The sequence below is a fragment of the Cucurbita moschata genome, unplaced genomic scaffold (assembly GCF_002738365.1).
Source record: "Cucurbita moschata cultivar Rifu unplaced genomic scaffold, Cmos_1.0 Cmo_Scf00023, whole genome shotgun sequence".
Classification (NCBI taxonomy): Eukaryota; Viridiplantae; Streptophyta; class Magnoliopsida; order Cucurbitales; family Cucurbitaceae; genus Cucurbita; species Cucurbita moschata.
The window spans coordinates 2,948,840-2,966,531 of record NW_019268539.1 but is presented as its reverse complement, the minus strand read 5'-3'; the positions used below and the strand labels follow the sequence as shown (position 1 = coordinate 2,966,531).

Below are 17,692 nucleotides of genomic sequence, written 5' to 3'. Positions count from 1 at the left end.
GTTGGGACGAGGTCCGTTGCAGCGTTAAAATTGCGATTTAGCGGGAGGCCGTGAAACTCGGTAACCGGAAGGGGCAACTTTCTTCTTCTTCTTCTTCTTCTTCTTCAGGTTTGTTCTGAAACCCTAGCTTTAAATCATTCTTCTGGTTATGTTTGATTCGTGTTAGTTGCTTCTCATTATGATTATTTGGATGCTTGAATTTCTTGAGCAATAGCACTTTCTAATTCTCTCTCTTTCGCTCTTCCACTCAAAATCACCAATGCTTCAATGGCTAAAATAGTGCCATTGTCAAAATTTTCAACGATCGTTTCTTAGTCTGTGTATGATGTGAAGGGGGTTTTCTATCTAATTAGTCTCCAATCATATATGATTAGAGTTTGATTCTTTTTGGTACGATTATATTGTTGCTCGAATTTACTGAACAATGTCGTTACTGATCACTCATGGATACACGCTAATGGTTTAATGGGAAAGGGAAGTGGTGCTATTTGATCATCACCTAGAAGGATCGATAGTTTAGCATGAGGATGTGTTTTTTTTTTTAACTGAGAATTTCATGTTTGAAATTTACAAAAAGAATGTGTTAGGATAAGGGAGGTATGACTATAAGAAGCAAAGGCATTAAACAATTTACTCCAAGAAGATATGAAAATTTAGAAGATTCTAGTATACGTTTGTGTTTTCTCTATGTATACTCTTTGATTTTTTTTTTTCTTTCCATAGATTCCAAAGGAAGTCCATAATAAGCTTTTGTCAGAGTTTTTGCATGTGACAGATAAGGCCCATGTCCAATAAATCCTTTACCTCCCTAGGAAAAGTGAGATGCCATTTAAAAATATTGAGAATATTTATCCAGAAATTATAAGTTATAAGTATATGTGCACTTGATTCGATATCTTTCTTGCATAATTAACACAAATTTGAAAATAGAATCATGTAGGGCATTCTTTGGTTGTCATTTTTAATATGGGTTTAATATTGTTGGGGTTCTCCTCCAGTCCCCTGCTCTATTCCCTTTTCACCTTGGAGCCCAGCTTTCCTAAATATGGTAGTGGGGAAAATACAAGAATAAAGAAAATCAGGGTAAATAATGTGAGTTTTCTGTTCTAGAGTAGCCATAGATTATGTTGAAGGCGACTAAGAGAGTGAATCTGATATATCACTTGGCAAATTAGTTAAATCTTGAAGCATGACTAAAGCAATATGAAATTTATCTCTCAGGGAAGTGAGTTATTTTCTTTTTTTTATACATGCACAGGCAAGTTGAGTCTGGGGTGATGAGTGTCAGTCAATTCAGTCAGATTGGCCTTTTGGTGCCATTTGTTCAAGACATTGTTGGATTTGGAAGTAACTGATAAACTTTCTGTTTCTCTGCTTTATTTGCATTTATACTAGATTATAAGAATGGTAATGGTGGTCAAATCCATTGGAGGAGGCTCTTTTCATTTTTCATTATTATTCTTATTCAAAGTTTTAAAGGTAACATTGTAATTGTGTTGCCACAACTGGATATTGGGAAATATGATAACTTTAGTTGCATCGTTTGAATTTAGATAAAATGCTACTTAGAATCAAAATACTGATTGTAACTTGTAAGTCTTATTCCTCGAGATTTCTGATAGGTTGAAGGAAGAAGTAGGAAAAATGTTTCTCAAAGTGCAGCTGCCATGGAATGTCATAATCCCTGCTGAAAACTTAGATGCAAAGGGCTTGATGCTCCAAAGGTCTATTATAATCCGTCTGCTAGATGAATTTGCCACAAAAAAGGCCACAAAGGATCTCGGTTATTTCCTCGCAGTTACGACTCTAGAAAATATAGGAGAAGGGAAAGTTCGACAGACGGGTGACGTCTTGTTTCCAGTTGTCTTTAGTGGTATCACCTTCAAGCTTTATAGGGGAGAGATCTTGGAGGGGGTTGTTCACAAGGTTCTCAAGCATGGTGTTTTCTTGAGATGTGGCCCTGTTGAGAACATATATCTCTCTTATCTGAAAATGCCAGATTACCGCTATGTGCCGGGCGAGAATCCCCTGTTCATGAACGACAAGCTTTCAAAAATTGAGAAAGATGTAGTCGTACGTTTTATCGTCATTGGAACGAAGTGGCTCGAGGCAGAAAGGGAGTTTCAGGCACTGGTGAGTTTGGAGGGTGATTATCTAGGGCCAGTTTCTTAATGAATTTCAGGCACTGGTTAAGTTTGTATTCTGTATCTAAGTACATGTCTCGATAACATTCGGACTCATTTCGATGTAACTAACTTTGTTGGATGTTGGAAGTTTGGGATGGAACAAAGTTTAGGGGACATTATTAATTGAAGCTAAATGTTTGTAGGAAGTTTCTTGGACAATGAACAGTGTCCCACTCTGTTTAATTATCTTGTTTATTGCTGCATATGGACATAGAATATGTTAGATATTTAAGTTCCAAGCATTCAACTCTTGGATGTTTATTATACTCATGAAACATAGCCTACGAACCAAATGGATCGCAGGCTCATCATACAGAGTTTCTATTGAAGAAGATGAATAAAGAGAACAAAAGAACATCCTTAGTATAACCCACATGGCTTTAGGTGATGAGCAGAGGCAGCCAAATGGGGTATTATTTAGCGGTAGTAGAAGAAGAATAAGATGGTCTAAAGAACATCAGGGCCGCCATGGCAGCATGTGAATCTTATACCGCTTCCCATGTAACGACGACACACAGGGCAGGTGATGATCAGAGGAATCCACCCGCTAAACCCGATTATATTCACATGTGTGCAGTGAAGGCTGCTGGCAGTGAGCTCGTCGAAGTAATCTTTGAAAGAACCAGAGAAGCCTACTCGACGCAAGTTTTTCTTCCATACTTGGAACTCGTCAATGGCTTTTAGTATCAAATCGCCACCACCGATGAACACGACTATCGGACCTTTGGTTATGATTGCCCATCCTTTCTCAGTTTCGTAAGATATCAATCGGGAGATATCTTCGGAGGCAGTCGATCCATGGAGTTGATGCTTGAGAATGAAGTAACTCCGTTGCGCCATCCAGAAATTAAACATGACGGCCGGGTCATGTTCGCCTTTGTTGTTCCGTCCCACGGGTACTAATTCAAATGTAATTCCTTCTTCTCTGGTCACAGGATCTCTCTTCATGGCTTCTGCTGAGTCTTCAAAATTTTTAACCCATCTGGGATTGTGTCCTCCATAGAATATGACATTCCTTTCCTGGTTAATCTGGTTCAAAGGACGGTTGTTATGAGCTTAGATTTTGAACAATCAAATGGTTATCAAACGAGACATGTCTCTAAGAAAAGTGAAACAAAATGCAGAAGTCAAGAAACAAGAACGTTACCACGACCAAGCTCTTCAGCCTTGGTTGATCGGTATATTTAAGAACAGTTGAATCGATCCAATTCTTCTTCATTAAAGCTTTTACCCTGTCGTATGAGAAAGGAATGGCCTCTTTTTCCCATACTCTCGTCAAATGGATAGCATTTGAGAATTCGACTTTCGATTGTGTATCGAGAACGACCAGCAATAGGTCTTCTCTAAGCTCCCATCTCTCCTCCAAGAACCTCACACCTGCAATTTTTGCAGCAAATGGCACTACGAACCATTTCATTTCAGATTTCAAAGCTTCATATGCCTCCTCATCACCATCATTGGGAGGGTCTGAAATCACAGGAATCCAAACCATTTCAAACTTGTTCTCCTTCTTCACTTCCTTGTAAACCGATTGAAGAATCTCAAGATCTTCTCTTGAAAAATTCAAACTCCTTGAAACTATCAATATCAACTTCTTTTCCTTCATAAACTCTTCAATATGTTCCTGCATTCATACAGATTGTGTTGAACTATATTCAAATGTTCTTGAAAAACATATCAGTTTTTGCAATGTAAATGAATGTATTTGAAGACCTCCAATTGAGTAGAACAGTTAATGAGAGGCCTGGCTTTGTGTTTGCCATTGATCAGCTTGGCAAGGAACAGCGTGACATCGGTAGGAAAATGATCGGTTTGGTCGACCAGCCATCGATAAAGTTCTACCTCTTCTGCAGAACAGAACCCATTTTTTTTCTTTTCCTTCAGTTTCTTATTAAGTAAATGGCTACAAGAAAACTTCCATTAGAGAAGAAGAAATTGACCTTGTTGTTCTCGGATGAACTGCATATGATTCTCAAGTGTCAAAACTAAACTGCTCACCTTTTCTGTCATTTCATTCAAATATTTCTGTGTTTGACCTCTGAAATTGCCTCAACAACCAAGCAAAACAAAATGTTATCAAATGATAAGACAATGGACTTCATTGTCGTAACAAACCAAGCCTACTGCTAGCAGATATTGTCCTCTTCGAGCTTTCCCTTTCGGGCTTCCCCTCAAGGTTTTAAAACGCGTTTGCTAGGGAGAGGTTTCCACACCCTTATAAAGAATGCTTCGTTCCCCTCTCCAATCGAGGTGGGGTTTCACATAAGCCGTTGAAGTTTAATTTTTGAACAGACTCTGAAAGGCTTTGAAACCACATGTCATTTCGTGGAATACACTTGGTGTTGACCACTCTCACCTTAATCTCTTCCCCTCGAACAAAGATATACTTCTCCTATTAGTCTACCCGACATGTACGTGATACGTCTACTCTCCATTCAAATCTACCTGATTTGATAGAGCTCTTTTTGCCTACCACCTCTCAAACATTTTTGTCCCATCTCGGAATTCATCCACAAGTCTCACTAATTTTGTGACACAACTAAGTTTAGATCATGACTTAAATACCTATTATTGAGGACAATGAAACTCCACCTGTATTCATGTTAGTATGATATTGTCCACTTAGAGCATAAGCTCTGATGACGTTGTTTATTATTTGATATGAAAAATTTCTATCTCTACTCGTGGCGTGGAAGATCGAAAAAAAAAAAAAAACTTACTCGACCCCAGAGAGATAGCAATGAAGTTCAATGCTGGAAGCCACGAGAATGTGAATAATCCAATAAGAAACCAATGGGATCTGGCGAAGTGCTGCAGATAACTCAGGCACATCTTTTGTATCATATTTTGATAAGCTCTTGAATTCATTTATGTATTTAACTGCCTTCAAACAATTGTAGATCATACTGTTTTGGTTGAAAAACACCTGCCCATACTTCACAGACTCCAACTCCTTTCTCAGCAAACCCACTCGCTTGATCATTGCCAATGATTTAGCGAGCGGATCCGAATGAGAGTGATTGTCGAGATGCCACAAAACTCCATAGTTCGTCACGAACGCTGTAAAGATCAGCACCGCCTTGGCCTCCCATGGATATCTTGTGAGTTTCGAGAGAATGTCGAGAGTCGTTTTGTGTACTGTTTCTACCCCTGGAGGCTTACATGCCATCTGAAATTTTATATCCTAAACATATTAGTTTCAATACCAATTGGGAAGAACATGTAGAAGTTTTTGTGATGATTAATGACCTCTGATGAGATTTGATGAAGGGTGCAGATTGGAGGATCAATTGGGGAGGGATAATTCATGGTGTCCTCTGCCAATACAAAATGCCCTTTGCTTCCTTGTGCCTGAAATGATAGGGCGGCCCGAGCGTAAAAAATTTAATATCAAGTAAAGTGGATTTAGGGGCGTAAGCATAAGCACTGAACTTGAAAAGGGATGAGATTCATTCACTTGCATTACTGGTAGTACTAGAAAAAGCTTAGTTAAATGTACTTTGCATTGAATAACAAGAAAAAAAAACTCGAGATCAACGAGAAGGCAAGTGAATCTAACCCAATGAGAAGCTACACAAATCTGATCTGAGGCTTTGAGGACGTTTTCAATGAACAAAACGTAGTTATCAAGGTCGATCTTCGTCATCTCCTCGTCGGTCGTAAAGTCGAATATACGATTCGTGATAACATCATCGGACAAGTGCTTTAGACCCGGCTCTTCCTTGTCTGTTTGCTGTGATAAAGCAAGCGCCAAGGCAGCGGCCGAGCTCTTGGGACGAAGTAACGACATGGTTTGTTTGGAGTCGAGATAGAGAGATTTGGTTTGATGCTATTTTATTGTATATTCCTTTGCTTTGATTTGTATCTTATTTATAGCTCTCTCATAAAGGTGAAAAATTAGAGAAAAAGCAAAGAATTTGAAGGAGTTTTTGTTCAAAGAAAGAATGAATTTCATTGGTGATACTTAGATGGAGCTTTAATCAAGTTTCTCTTCAAAGCTTCATTGAGTGCTTAAAGAATATAGATATATACTATTTTTTACTTTTGTTTTGATACTTTGGGTGACTTGTTAACTAAAAAATTTCCCATGTAAACATCAAGTTCTTTTAGTTTTGAATTTTCGATCTAGATCCACTTTGGCAAGTTTTGAAGAACGAGGTCGGTGAGATCCCACATCGGTTGGAAAAGGGAACGAAATATTCCTTATAAAAGTATGGAAACTTCTCCCTAGTAGACACGTTTTAAAACTGTGAGATTGACGACGATACATAATGAGCTAAAACGGACAATATCTGTTAACGGTGGGCTTGAGCTGTTACCCGGCTAAATTTTTTTAATAATTGATAAAATAAAAAGACGTATTTACCAAGCATAGAGAAGAAATTACATTTTAGGAATGAATTGTACAAAGTTCCAACCATTATTGCTGGGGAAGAGATCGAACCTTTGATGTTTTAGATTATAATTAATATTTTATTTACTAAACTATGCTCTAGTTGACAGGCATAAGTCAATTGAATTAGTCAAATCTCGATCTTTGTATACAAGTATTAAGCGTGTTTATATGACTCAATAATTTGAACAATTCGAATTACCTAACTCAGATTGAGTTGGTATATATATATATTTCAGTTTGGGTTGAGTTGAAATTCGATTAGATTCGTGGGTTAGAGCTTTGTTAGTCGAGTCAATCTAATCAACCCGAGAGTAGGGATCACAACTCAACCTGACTTTTAAGCTTGCTAAGAAAATTAAAAGTATTTTAAGTTTGTATAAATGTTAATAATGCATGATGACATTTGAGTTTTATGAGATTTTAACTATTAATTTGATATGTGATGTGAACAAGTATGATTTTTTAAATAATTAAAAAAACGAACTATCCGACTATCCATACTAATCAACGTAAAAACAAGTATGAGTTTTCTTACGGTTGGAGAAAGACAAAAGTCGGTTCGAAAGCTTAAAATTTACGCGTTGAAAGTGTAATACTAAGCTACATTTTTCTTGAACATATTCTCTTCGTACTTGAATATGTGAAAAAGCATTAAAACTGCAAATAATTTGAATAACAACAAAAGTTTTGATTCCAAAACAGAAATTATTAAAGCTGCACATCATATATATTCATCAACATATTTTTAATCTTTATATTTTGATCTACCTGTATATTTTTCACAATTATATCTCGATACTTATATGTATGTTCTTAAAAGTTTGCCATTATAGAAATGGAGTTCGTGTTATACGAATGAACTACATTTCATGCAGTTGTCGATATCTCATGCGAATCTCCCTCTTTGATAAATTTTTTTGATAAAAAACATTGACGTAAAAAGTTTATTGGTAATATTTACGTTAAAGAACTTAGAAGTAGACTTTTGTTGCACGATGAAAGTCTCACATTGGCTAATTTAAAGAATGATCATGGATTTATAATAAAAAAATACTCTTTCCATCCGTATGAGGTCTTTTGGGGAAGCCCAAAGCAAAGCCAAGAGAGTTGTGCTCATCTAACCGCTTTAGTTTATCTTTAGGTTTAGCAGAAGGCTATATAATGCCATTCTTTCGGCTGTTGAAATCATCAAGTTTTGAGTGTCATATTGTATGTTGTGAGTGAGTACATTGGTTCCGCTTTTGGCGCACAACACTTTCCTATTCTTTTACAACCCAACTTATGCACATGTCAACATGGGTCGCCCAACCCTCAAAACACTAGCCTTGAGCCCACTCCACAAAGCACACCAATTCAAGATTCGAAGACCGATCCGTAGCTGGGATTTTGGAAAGCTGTAAAGAGATTGAAGAGGGATCCCATGAATCCAATGTTTAGGAAGATAAAGAAGCATAACGCCACCAGCATACTAATCAATGAGTGACCCTCTAACCCTAATACAAGTAACAAAGGAAAAGGGGCGATCTCCAGACCATGTTACCAAGTTCTTCGAGACTAAATCTCCTCCTTATCCGAGCTCCTTTCAGTAGAGTAGTTGAGAAGTACTTGTAACCGTTCAAGCTCTTTTTCTTCTGACCTCTCCCTCAAGATTTTTAAAACGCGTTTACTAGGAAGAGGTTTTCACATCATTATAAAGAATGCTTCAATACCCTCTCCAACCAACGTGGGATCTCACAATCCACCCTCTTCAGGGCCCAACGTCCTTGCTAACACTCGTTCCTCTCTTCAATCGATGTGAGATCTCACAATCCACTCCTCTTCGGAGCCCAACGTCCTCGCTAGCACACCGCCTGGTGTCCACCCCCTTTAAGGCTCACTGTCCTCGCTGACATATCACCCAATGTTTAGCTCTGATACCACATTTCTCGCTGTGCCTTGAAGGAGGGTGTAGAAACCTCTCTCTAGCAAACAACGTTTTAAAAAATTTGAGGGAAAAGTCTAAAAAAGACAATATTTATTAGCCGTGGCTTAGACTATTATAGTACAAATATGAGAATCCATTCCTATAATAAAGTATGCAAACTTATATGCTCGGTTGAACATCACTTTGACTCGTTACTAAATTAAGCATTAGAGTGTGTTGAAGAAGACACCACACTAAGCTAGGAAAAAGTAGGAAAAAAACAGTCAGAATCACACAACAAGCATGTTAAAGTATTTCAAAAGAATTCCCAAAGTTGGGATTCTAAGGGGACAAAAAGAATAACAAAGTAGTTTACTTGTAAAAGTAAGTGAACTAATAATTAGTTGAATTCCCGGATTTGAAGGTCTTAACCCCTTTATCCTCGACAAGAATAAGGTTATGTATATCATTAATGAGGACAGAACAATTAAATTAGGATAATTTTTGGTCGGATGATGCTTTGTAAGAACAACCATGCTCTTTACTCCAAACAAAATCAGATCTTTGTTCCTTACTAAAAGGCATAAGGAAACATCAGCTGTCTGTGTTTAAGGAAAGAATAGATTCTAAGCAGCAGCGGTCTTTGTCCTACGTTTTTTTTTCTTCTTCTATTTCACTTTTCATCCTTATTAGGTGAAATTTTTTCTAGGAATTGAATAATTTGTGTTACGGCCCAAATCCACTACTAACATATATTGTCCGCTTTGACCCATTATGTAAACTAACATATATTGTCCGCTTTGACCCATTATGTATCGTCGTTAGTCTCAAAGTTTTAAAATGCGTCTTTTCGGGAGAGGTTTCCACCCTTTATAAAAAATGTTTTGTTCCCCTCTCTAACCCACGTGGGATCTCATAATTCACCTCTCTTAGGGGTCGGCGTTCTTGCTGGCACATCGCTCGGTGTCTGGCTCTGATACCATTTGTAATCATCCAAGTCCACCGCTAACAAATATTGTTCGGTTTGGCCTGTTATGTATCGCTATCAGCCTCACAGTTTTAAAACGCATTTTTTAAGGAGATATTTCCGCACAAAAATAATACAATGCTATTCTTTAGAGAGGGTTGTCTTTACTATTGTCTCTTCATTTACCATTCTTCTAAGACCTATAAATACATAAACTAAATCAAATAAACAATCAAAACCCTTATTTTCTCTCTATATCTATCTTTTTTTTCCCTTCTCTTCCCATTTCGTTTCTTTGTGAACCCATGTTTTTGGTTCCACCAAGAACCCTACCACTTCACTAGTTCATCCCAAACAGCAAAACTTCAAGAAAGGATTGATCCTCGAACCTTCTCCAACGACATCATTACAAATCTGATTTGCACATAACATCGTTAGGATGATAAAATAAAAACTGATATCGATATTTATAGCTTATTGGTTGAAATCTTCGTTATAACAGTGGATCGAATCACGTTATAACAGTGGATCGAATCACGTTATAACAGTGGATCGAATCACGAACAGTGTTTCCAATGTTTCCTTGATGCTTCTATGAGTTCACTATTTTTTTTAGACCGAATACCAATTTGGGGTTTATGGACTTTCGTGATGACACCCAAGTAAAGAAAAGGTACATGAATAAACCGAGTTTTATTCCTCAATCATAAGAACTCCATAGTTAAGAATGCTTTGCTTGAAACAATTCTATGTTGGGTGGCCTCTTAGAAATTTTCCTAGAATGCATGTGAGTGAAAACAAAAATGTTGAAAAAATTCGGATTGGTATGTGGGGATCGTTTTCACTCTTAGAAACAAGGAGTAAGTAACGTGACCATATTGCAAAGAAATGTCGAAGCCATCAGGTATCAAATCTAGATTTCAAACCCTAATTCAATTCCTGGACATGGGTTGTTACAACTTTTATACCCTATTCAATAAACGTGAGATTGAGAGGATTCAAACACACTTAAATGAGGTTGACAACGAGAGGAGTAATACATCCTCAACTCAATGACCTAAAACCCCTCTGATTCTGAAAAACATCAATAATAACCATTTAGTTATTGAAAATTAAGTTGTAAATACTAAATATATATTTTTTTTAAAAAAAAACTTATTCTTATTATTAAAGTTTAAATAAAAATTCAAATCCTTAATTAGAAATAAAGCTTCCAAGGAATATTTTCTTTTAAAACAAAATGCCAAACTTAGTGACCACTTTAACTCGTTTTGTTCTTCATGAGCTTTACAAGCCAGATGGTGTGCCTAGCTGAACCTGAAATCTCTCCTTAACTTAGGGTTTCTTTTTCCATGCTTTAATAATAAAGAACTCTAAAATTAAAAATAAATAAATAAATAAATACAAATCCATCCATTACAACCTTTTATTGCATGTTTTTTAAGAAAGGTTATGTGCAAAGAGAAATAAGCTGTACATGCATGCCACCGTACCAAAACTAAATAAACTAATACAAAAAAAGAGTAAGTTTTTGATCGAGATATATTTTAAGTTCATAGACAAATATTTCATTTTTAATTTTTTCAAATTAATTTATTTCGCTCACACTCGTCTCTGTTGGGAGGAGTTTCACATTTAAGAGGATGATCACGAGTTTATAAATAAATAATACATTTCCATTGATATGAACTATTTTGAAAAATTCAAAAGCAAAACCACGAGAGTTTATACTCAAAGTGAACAATCATACCATTGTGAAGGATAATAGTTTCTAACATTGATATCAAAATCATGAACTTATTGACAATGAACTTAGTGATGTCAATAGAATTTTTAAATGTTTGAAACATTAATAGGGAAGTAAACGTTTTCTATGTGAAAAAAGGCCATATATAATTCATATATTTTTAATTCTCTTATAGATGGTTAGTGGTAGGAGTGAAGATATATCACTAATACTAAGGTTAAATAGATGATTTAAATATTTATGACCCAAACAAAATCTCACATGAACTTAAAATAGTGTATAGACAAAATTATCATACTTAGTAATAAAACGACCGTCAATTTGATTATAACCCAACTGATTTAGACATATAAATTTAACTAAACGTATTTATTTCCGGATACAATATGTGTGTGAATCCTACATTGGTTAGAGAGAGGAACGAAACATTTCTTATAAGGATGTGGAAACCTCTCCCTAGCAGATGCGTTCTAAAATTGTGAGGTTGACAGTGATATGTAACAGGCAATGACCTCCAAATAGGGTGGATTGTGAGATCTCACATCGGTTAAAGAGGGGAACGAAGCATTCTTTATAAGGGTGTAAAAACCTCTCCCTAACAGACACGTTTTAGAATCGTGAGGCTAACAACAATACAGTATGACAATAAAAGTATAACATTTGACTTTCGAACATTGTTATTGTTTTTGTTTTTGTTTTTTTTTATTTTCCCCCATTATTCATAGGTATTCTTGTGATGGACGGCAAGATGGTCCCACTAAGGCAATTTATTAAAGCTCAATCTTCACATAGATTGTTCTTCAGACCAAAAACAGTTGTTTTTCTGTTGCCTTCACCTTTATGTTACTTTCCATTTTGGGTTATAAATAGGGTATGAATGTTAAGATAACAAAACACAGAGACAACAACGTTATTCCCTTTGCCTCCTTCTGACAAGATCTCCAATCTTTTAGCCTTCCACAAAACCATGTCTGTCTTAGCTCCAAAAATACCCTCCACCCCAATGGCCAACCCTAGGCTTCAAACTCACAGGGACGAGTTGAGTTTGAAAAACTTGTCCGACGAAGTCGTTGCAGGTCATATATATTCTAAGCATCGTGACGATGATACCGTCAAAATCGATGTCAATAACTACATTTCGTTTCTCGAAAGTATTTTTGCCCATGTTGATCAAATCCACGAATCTTCTTTTCAAGTAACTTACAAAATGTTTTATATATTTTCTTGTTCTGGTTCTAGTTCGATTTCTCGTTTATATATGGCTCGTTGTTTGTCGTAGGGCCATGATGGACATGTGGCATTCTCCGAGGATTCATATAAAGCCAACGTGACAATTGATCCACCGCTTGATATTCTTCAGACAATTTCTATCAAGGTTATATATTTTACAAATTTATTTGGTTTGTTATTTACTTTTTACTGATATTTTCAAAATTTAAACTAAATTTTAAAAACTTTATTTTTATTTTTATAAATTTAAAAAATATTTTAAATATAAAAAATAATTACAATTTTAAAAAACAAAAAATAAAAATTACATAATCTCAAATTCTTGTTTTTTAATTTTATTTTTCATCATATAATAAATTGGGTCGGTTTTAACATATTCTAAAATTAGGATTTTTTTTTTTCAAAAAGCTAATTATGAAGTGAAACTTTCATGTGTGACTTAATAATTTTTAGAATAGAAAAGGAAAAAAAAATGATTACAATAATTTTATTTTTATTTTTATGTATCCATTTTATTTTAAAAATATTTAAATTCTAGTAGGTGTAATTTTAATAAATCTTAAAATTAGTTTTCTCACTATTAAAAAATAAAACTAATTTTTTTAATATATATTTTATAAAAAGTATTCTCATTCTTCACTTTATGGAAATTATCATTATTATTATCCCATTTTGTTAAAAATTAACTTCAAATTAAAAATTAATTTTAATACTTTTTAAAATATAGAAATTAAAATGAAATAATAAACAAAAATAACCCTTTTAAAATAGTATTTTTGATGGGGTAAATTATTTTAGTGAGATGCATTTATCTCTTTGATTCAATAAGATTAAAATCGATAAAAATACGCTACTAGCTTGTAAATATGATCTCTACTATGACTGCACAGCTCCCAAATGCACCTGTTTGTACATGATTTCGATTGGTTTATGTTACTTTCGTGATGTCTTTTTCGTCGTAGTCCAAGATTTAAAACTTCGAAAAATCAGGTCGACTGAAATTAACATTTTGGTATGATGTTATTCAGTTGGCGTTCAAGGGTCCGGGGACAGAGAAAGCTCACCAAACCACTCTCGAGATCCTGGACATACTAATGAGCTATCCATGGGAAGCAAAGGCAATTCTATGTCTAGTAGCATTTGGCAGTGATTATGGACATCTATGGCACCTCAACCATCACTCCCATATCGACCCACTTGCAAAAACCTTAGCAAACATCCACCAATCGGCATCATTGAAAAAACACTTAGACTCCTTCAAGTATCGCCAAGTGGTTTTCAGCTCAAGAAGTCTCATTTTCTTGTGCCTTCAAGTCATCAAACTCATGAACCAAATAAGACTCTTCTCCAAATTTGATACCAAGGAGATTCCCGAGCTGGCTTCTGCCCTTCGTCAAATCCCTCTTTTTACTTATTGGGTTATACACACAATCGTTGCTTCCACCGCTGAAATCTCAAGCTATCTCACAAATACCGAGTAAGTTCCTGTTAGATAAATACGACTCTCCACAATAGTACGATATTGTCACTTTGAGCATAAGCTTTCGTAGCTTTATTTTGGGCTTCCCCCAAAAGATCTCATGCTAATGGAGGGAGTATTCCTTAATTATAAATCCATGATCATTCCCTAAATTAATCGACGTAGGACTTTCATCCAACAGTTTCAACGTAATTATGTAATTTTGATGGTGTTTTTGATGGATTTCAGGGGCCAATCACAAATTTACTTGAATGAATTGAATGAGAGGCTTAATGCTATCCTCAACATACTTGGAGATTATTTGAATATTTTTCAAGAACAGCTAGGTTGATTATTATATTAAAGCTTGATTATTTATTTATTTATTTATTAAGATTTATGTTCCTTGATTATTCATGTTGAAAGTGCTTGGTTTTGTGTGGTGCAGGGGAGATTAATCTATTTAGGTGGCTTATTGATCATATTGATCTGTATCCTACTGAAATAACGTTAGTTGTGTCTAAGCTGCTTGAAGGCAAGGTTAATGCTAAGCCTTTGATAAATTGTTCCACTCTCATGGAGGTAAGTTATGCATATCATTTATTGATTCTTTTTTTTTTTTTAGCTTTTCTTGGTCGATGGAATATGCTTCAACCAATCGATCTATGCTCAGTTAGAGATGTCCATGGAACAGGATGGGACGTAGAGGCCTTTTCCATCTTCGTCTCTATCTCCTATTTCAATTTTTATCCCTTCAAAACTTTTAATTTAATTTTGCGAGGACCGAGATGGAACGTGAGATCTCACATTGGTTGGGAGGAAAACGAAGCATTCTTCACAAGAGTGTGAAAACCTCTCCCTAGCATATACATTTTAAAAACGTTGAGGAAAAGTTTAAAACGAAAACCCAAAAAATGACAAGCTAATGGTGGACTTGGATTGTTATATAGAAAAATTCTTCATAAAAAATAGATCACTGAATTTTTCTCATCCTTGTATATCTTTAAAAAAAATTATTTCAAAGAAAATTTTTCTAGAATAATTTCAATAATATAAAACATCTTAGTAAATTCAATAGTATTTATTATATTGAACATAATTTCTAAAAACTCAAATTTCAATATTAAAATACATCCATATAAAATGAACGGGACAAAGATTTGGAGGGATCACGAACAACAATATAATTTGGTTCGCAACCCCTTCGAGCTAATGAAAAAAAATTTCTATTAACTTCTCCTCTTATTCTCCCACTTAAACACTGAGATCAGTCCTAGGCCATTTAGGTTAAATGGATATCTCTATGCTTGGTGTCAATTTATCCACATTATTTGGATCTAAAATTTGATTTTCTTTAATATACGTATTTTTATAGGAAAAAATCGAAGATGCATTGAGAGAGAAGAACGTGATATTACTTATTTCTGGATTGGAAATTTCAAATGATGATATTCGAGCTCTGAATTTAATGTACGATGAATTGAAAAGAGAAGATAATTACAAAATCGTATGGATTCCTATGATCAATTCCCAAGATTTTGATGAAGAAACTCGTAAAAGATACGAGCTGGTGAGGTCAACAATGAAATGGTATGCGGTGCAATATACCACAAAAATTGCTGGATTAAGATTCTTAGAAGAAATTTGGCAAGTTAGAGAGGATGCTTTAATGGTTGTTCTTGACTCAAAATCAAAGGTGAAATTTTCAAATGCAATTCACTTGCTTCGTGTTTGGGGAAACAATGCCATTCCCTTTACAGTTGAGAGAGCAAATGCTTTATTGAGGAAGAATTGGCCTGAATCAACCATTGTGAAGTTCATCAACCAACCAAGATTACAAAGCTGGGTATGCAATTTCTATTCGCATTTGTATTCATATTCATGTTTAATACGTTTCTGAACGCTTAGAGCTGTCGTTTTATCAGATTGATCAAGAAAGGAGTATCATATTCTACGGAGGAAAAGATCAGAATTGGATCCAACGATTTGAAGAGAAAGTGGTGGACATCAAGAACGATAGATCAATGAGAGACGCTGGAATAAATTTCGAAATTGTTCCGGTAGGAAACAATATAGACAACAATAATGCTTCGTTCATGTCTCGTTTTTGGATTACACAATGGGGATTTTTTGTAGTCAAAAGCCAATTGACCGGCTCAAGTGCCAGCGAAACTACAGAAGACATCCTACGATTGATTTCTTATGAAAATGAAAACGGTTGGGCTATTCTTACGGTTGGCTCAGCGCCTTTGCTTGTGGGTCGTGGAAACCTAATTCTTAGAGTGTTTGAAGATTTTAACCGATGGAAAAAGAATTTGAACCTAAAGGGTTTTCCGAATGCTTTCCAAGATTATTTCAATGAGATGGCTCTCCAGACTCATCAGTGTGAACGAGTGACTCTTCCAGGGTTTAGTGGATGGATTCCTATGATTGTTAATTGCCCTGAGTGTCCTCGCTTCATGGAGACAGGTATTAATTTCAACTGCTGCCATGGTCGTAATCCTAACAATTGAGAAGCTTGGATCCGGGGTTGACGAATTAACTATATATACTACTAAATAATAGGGTTAACCCCTTTGTTGCATCTCATGTATGCCTATTAGGGCACATGGTTTTACCATATCAAAATCTTCAAATTTTCTATTAATACTATGCATATGCTACTAAATATTGAAGCCATTTGGCCCTTTTTCGTTGCTTCAAAATCTTCTATGTATGTTACTGATTGGAATAATATGAACTTTACTTTATGATAGCAAGCCAACTGAATTTTCTCTTTCACTGTTATTAGTCTTGATTCTTTGTGCCCTCATGACTCCCTTTTTCACACTTCTGCTCGCCTTGCCTTACCTTTACGTTAATAGCTTTCTGTTTGTCTGTAATTTGTGTTAGGAATAACGACTCTCCGTAATAATACGATATTTTCCACTTTGAGGTGGTACGATATTGTCCACTTTAAACATAAGTTCTTGTGGCTTTGATTTGAGTTTCGCAAAAAGTTTGGTACCAATAGAGATATATATTTTTACTTATAAACCTAGAATAATTCCCTAAATTAGTCAACGTGGGACTCCCTCCCAACAATCCTCAACAATTTGAATATGGGGAGGAGTCACTATTGGGGTAATAGGATAAAGTCCAATAATTATCGAATGATGTGGATGTTAAAATATCATCTCTAGTCTAATAGGATAAAGTCCAATAATTATATAAGCTAATTGTCTAAATTTTTTTGTTTTAGTCAATTATCCAAAAGTTTATAAATGTTTTAGAAAGATTTAGATAGATATTTCTGTTTACACGGGTAATCGAGAAGGGAGAAGGAAATTTTTTTTCTTGTAGTTGGCTCTACCGTGTCTCCGGGAATATTTTTCATATGTATCCCTCCATTTTTTAATTTTTTTTATATAAAATGTGGAGGACTTTCCCCACTATTAGTAAATATTGTCAATTTTGGTCAATTACCCATCACCGTCAAGCTAGCGGTTTTAAAGCACATCTTAGTCTAGCGTCTTCACTGGCACACCGCTTGGTGCCTAGCTCTGATACCGTTTGTAATAGCTCAAGCCCACCACTAACAAATATTATCTGCTTTGGCAGCTACCTATCGTCGTTAGACTCAAGACCTTAAAACGTGTCTATTAGAAAGAGAATTTCACACTTTATAAGGAATGACTCCTTTTCTATCTTCTCCAATCAACATGAGATCTCGCCAAACTTTTAGAAATTATATCTAACATTTTAATTATATTTTAGAATAAGATTGTTTTATTAGAACATTCAAAAAAAAAAAAAAAAAAAAAA

At 35.2% G+C, this 17,692-nt stretch overlaps 3 protein-coding genes across 6 annotated transcripts; 2 read left to right on the top strand and 1 right to left on the bottom strand.

Annotated features, from left to right (window-relative positions):
* The first annotated feature begins 22 nt into the window (after nt 1–22).
* On the top strand, nt 23–2,389 carry LOC111459953 (DNA-directed RNA polymerase V subunit 7). 4 transcript variants are annotated; one of them, XM_023103018.1, is made up of 2 exons: nt 23–88; nt 1,621–2,389. In XM_023103018.1, exon 2 carries the CDS (start codon nt 1,645–1,647, stop codon nt 2,170–2,172), a length of 528 nt encoding a protein of 175 aa, XP_022958786.1. In that variant the 5' UTR covers nt 23–88; nt 1,621–1,644; the 3' UTR covers nt 2,173–2,389. The 4 variants fall into 4 exon arrangements, with proteins under 4 accessions (XP_022958786.1, XP_022958785.1, XP_022958784.1 ...); XM_023103017.1 differs by having other exon boundaries at nt 23–103; XM_023103016.1 differs by having other exon boundaries at nt 23–108; nt 1,623–2,389.
* A 22-nt stretch (nt 2,390–2,411) lies between these two features.
* On the bottom strand, nt 2,412–6,029 carry LOC111459939 (protein SIEVE ELEMENT OCCLUSION B-like). Its single transcript, XM_023102990.1, has 7 exons — nt 5,746–6,029; nt 5,436–5,537; nt 4,907–5,355; nt 4,127–4,224; nt 3,900–4,033; nt 3,334–3,810; nt 2,412–3,215 (listed from the first exon to the last, which is right to left on the bottom strand). Exons 1-7 carry the CDS (start codon nt 5,974–5,976, stop codon nt 2,634–2,636), a joined length of 2,073 nt encoding a protein of 690 aa, XP_022958758.1. The 5' UTR covers nt 5,977–6,029; the 3' UTR covers nt 2,412–2,633.
* Nucleotides 6,030–12,095: 6,066 nt separating this feature from the next.
* Nucleotides 12,096–16,647, top strand: LOC111460431 (protein SIEVE ELEMENT OCCLUSION B-like). The gene is made up of 7 exons (XM_023103697.1): nt 12,096–12,394; nt 12,479–12,574; nt 13,458–13,906; nt 14,138–14,235; nt 14,337–14,470; nt 15,264–15,734; nt 15,814–16,647. The coding sequence occupies exons 1-7, from the start codon at nt 12,167–12,169 to the stop codon at nt 16,399–16,401; spliced, it is 2,064 nt and encodes a 687-aa protein (XP_022959465.1). The 5' UTR covers nt 12,096–12,166; the 3' UTR covers nt 16,402–16,647.
* The last annotated feature ends 1,045 nt before the right edge of the window (nt 16,648–17,692 follow it).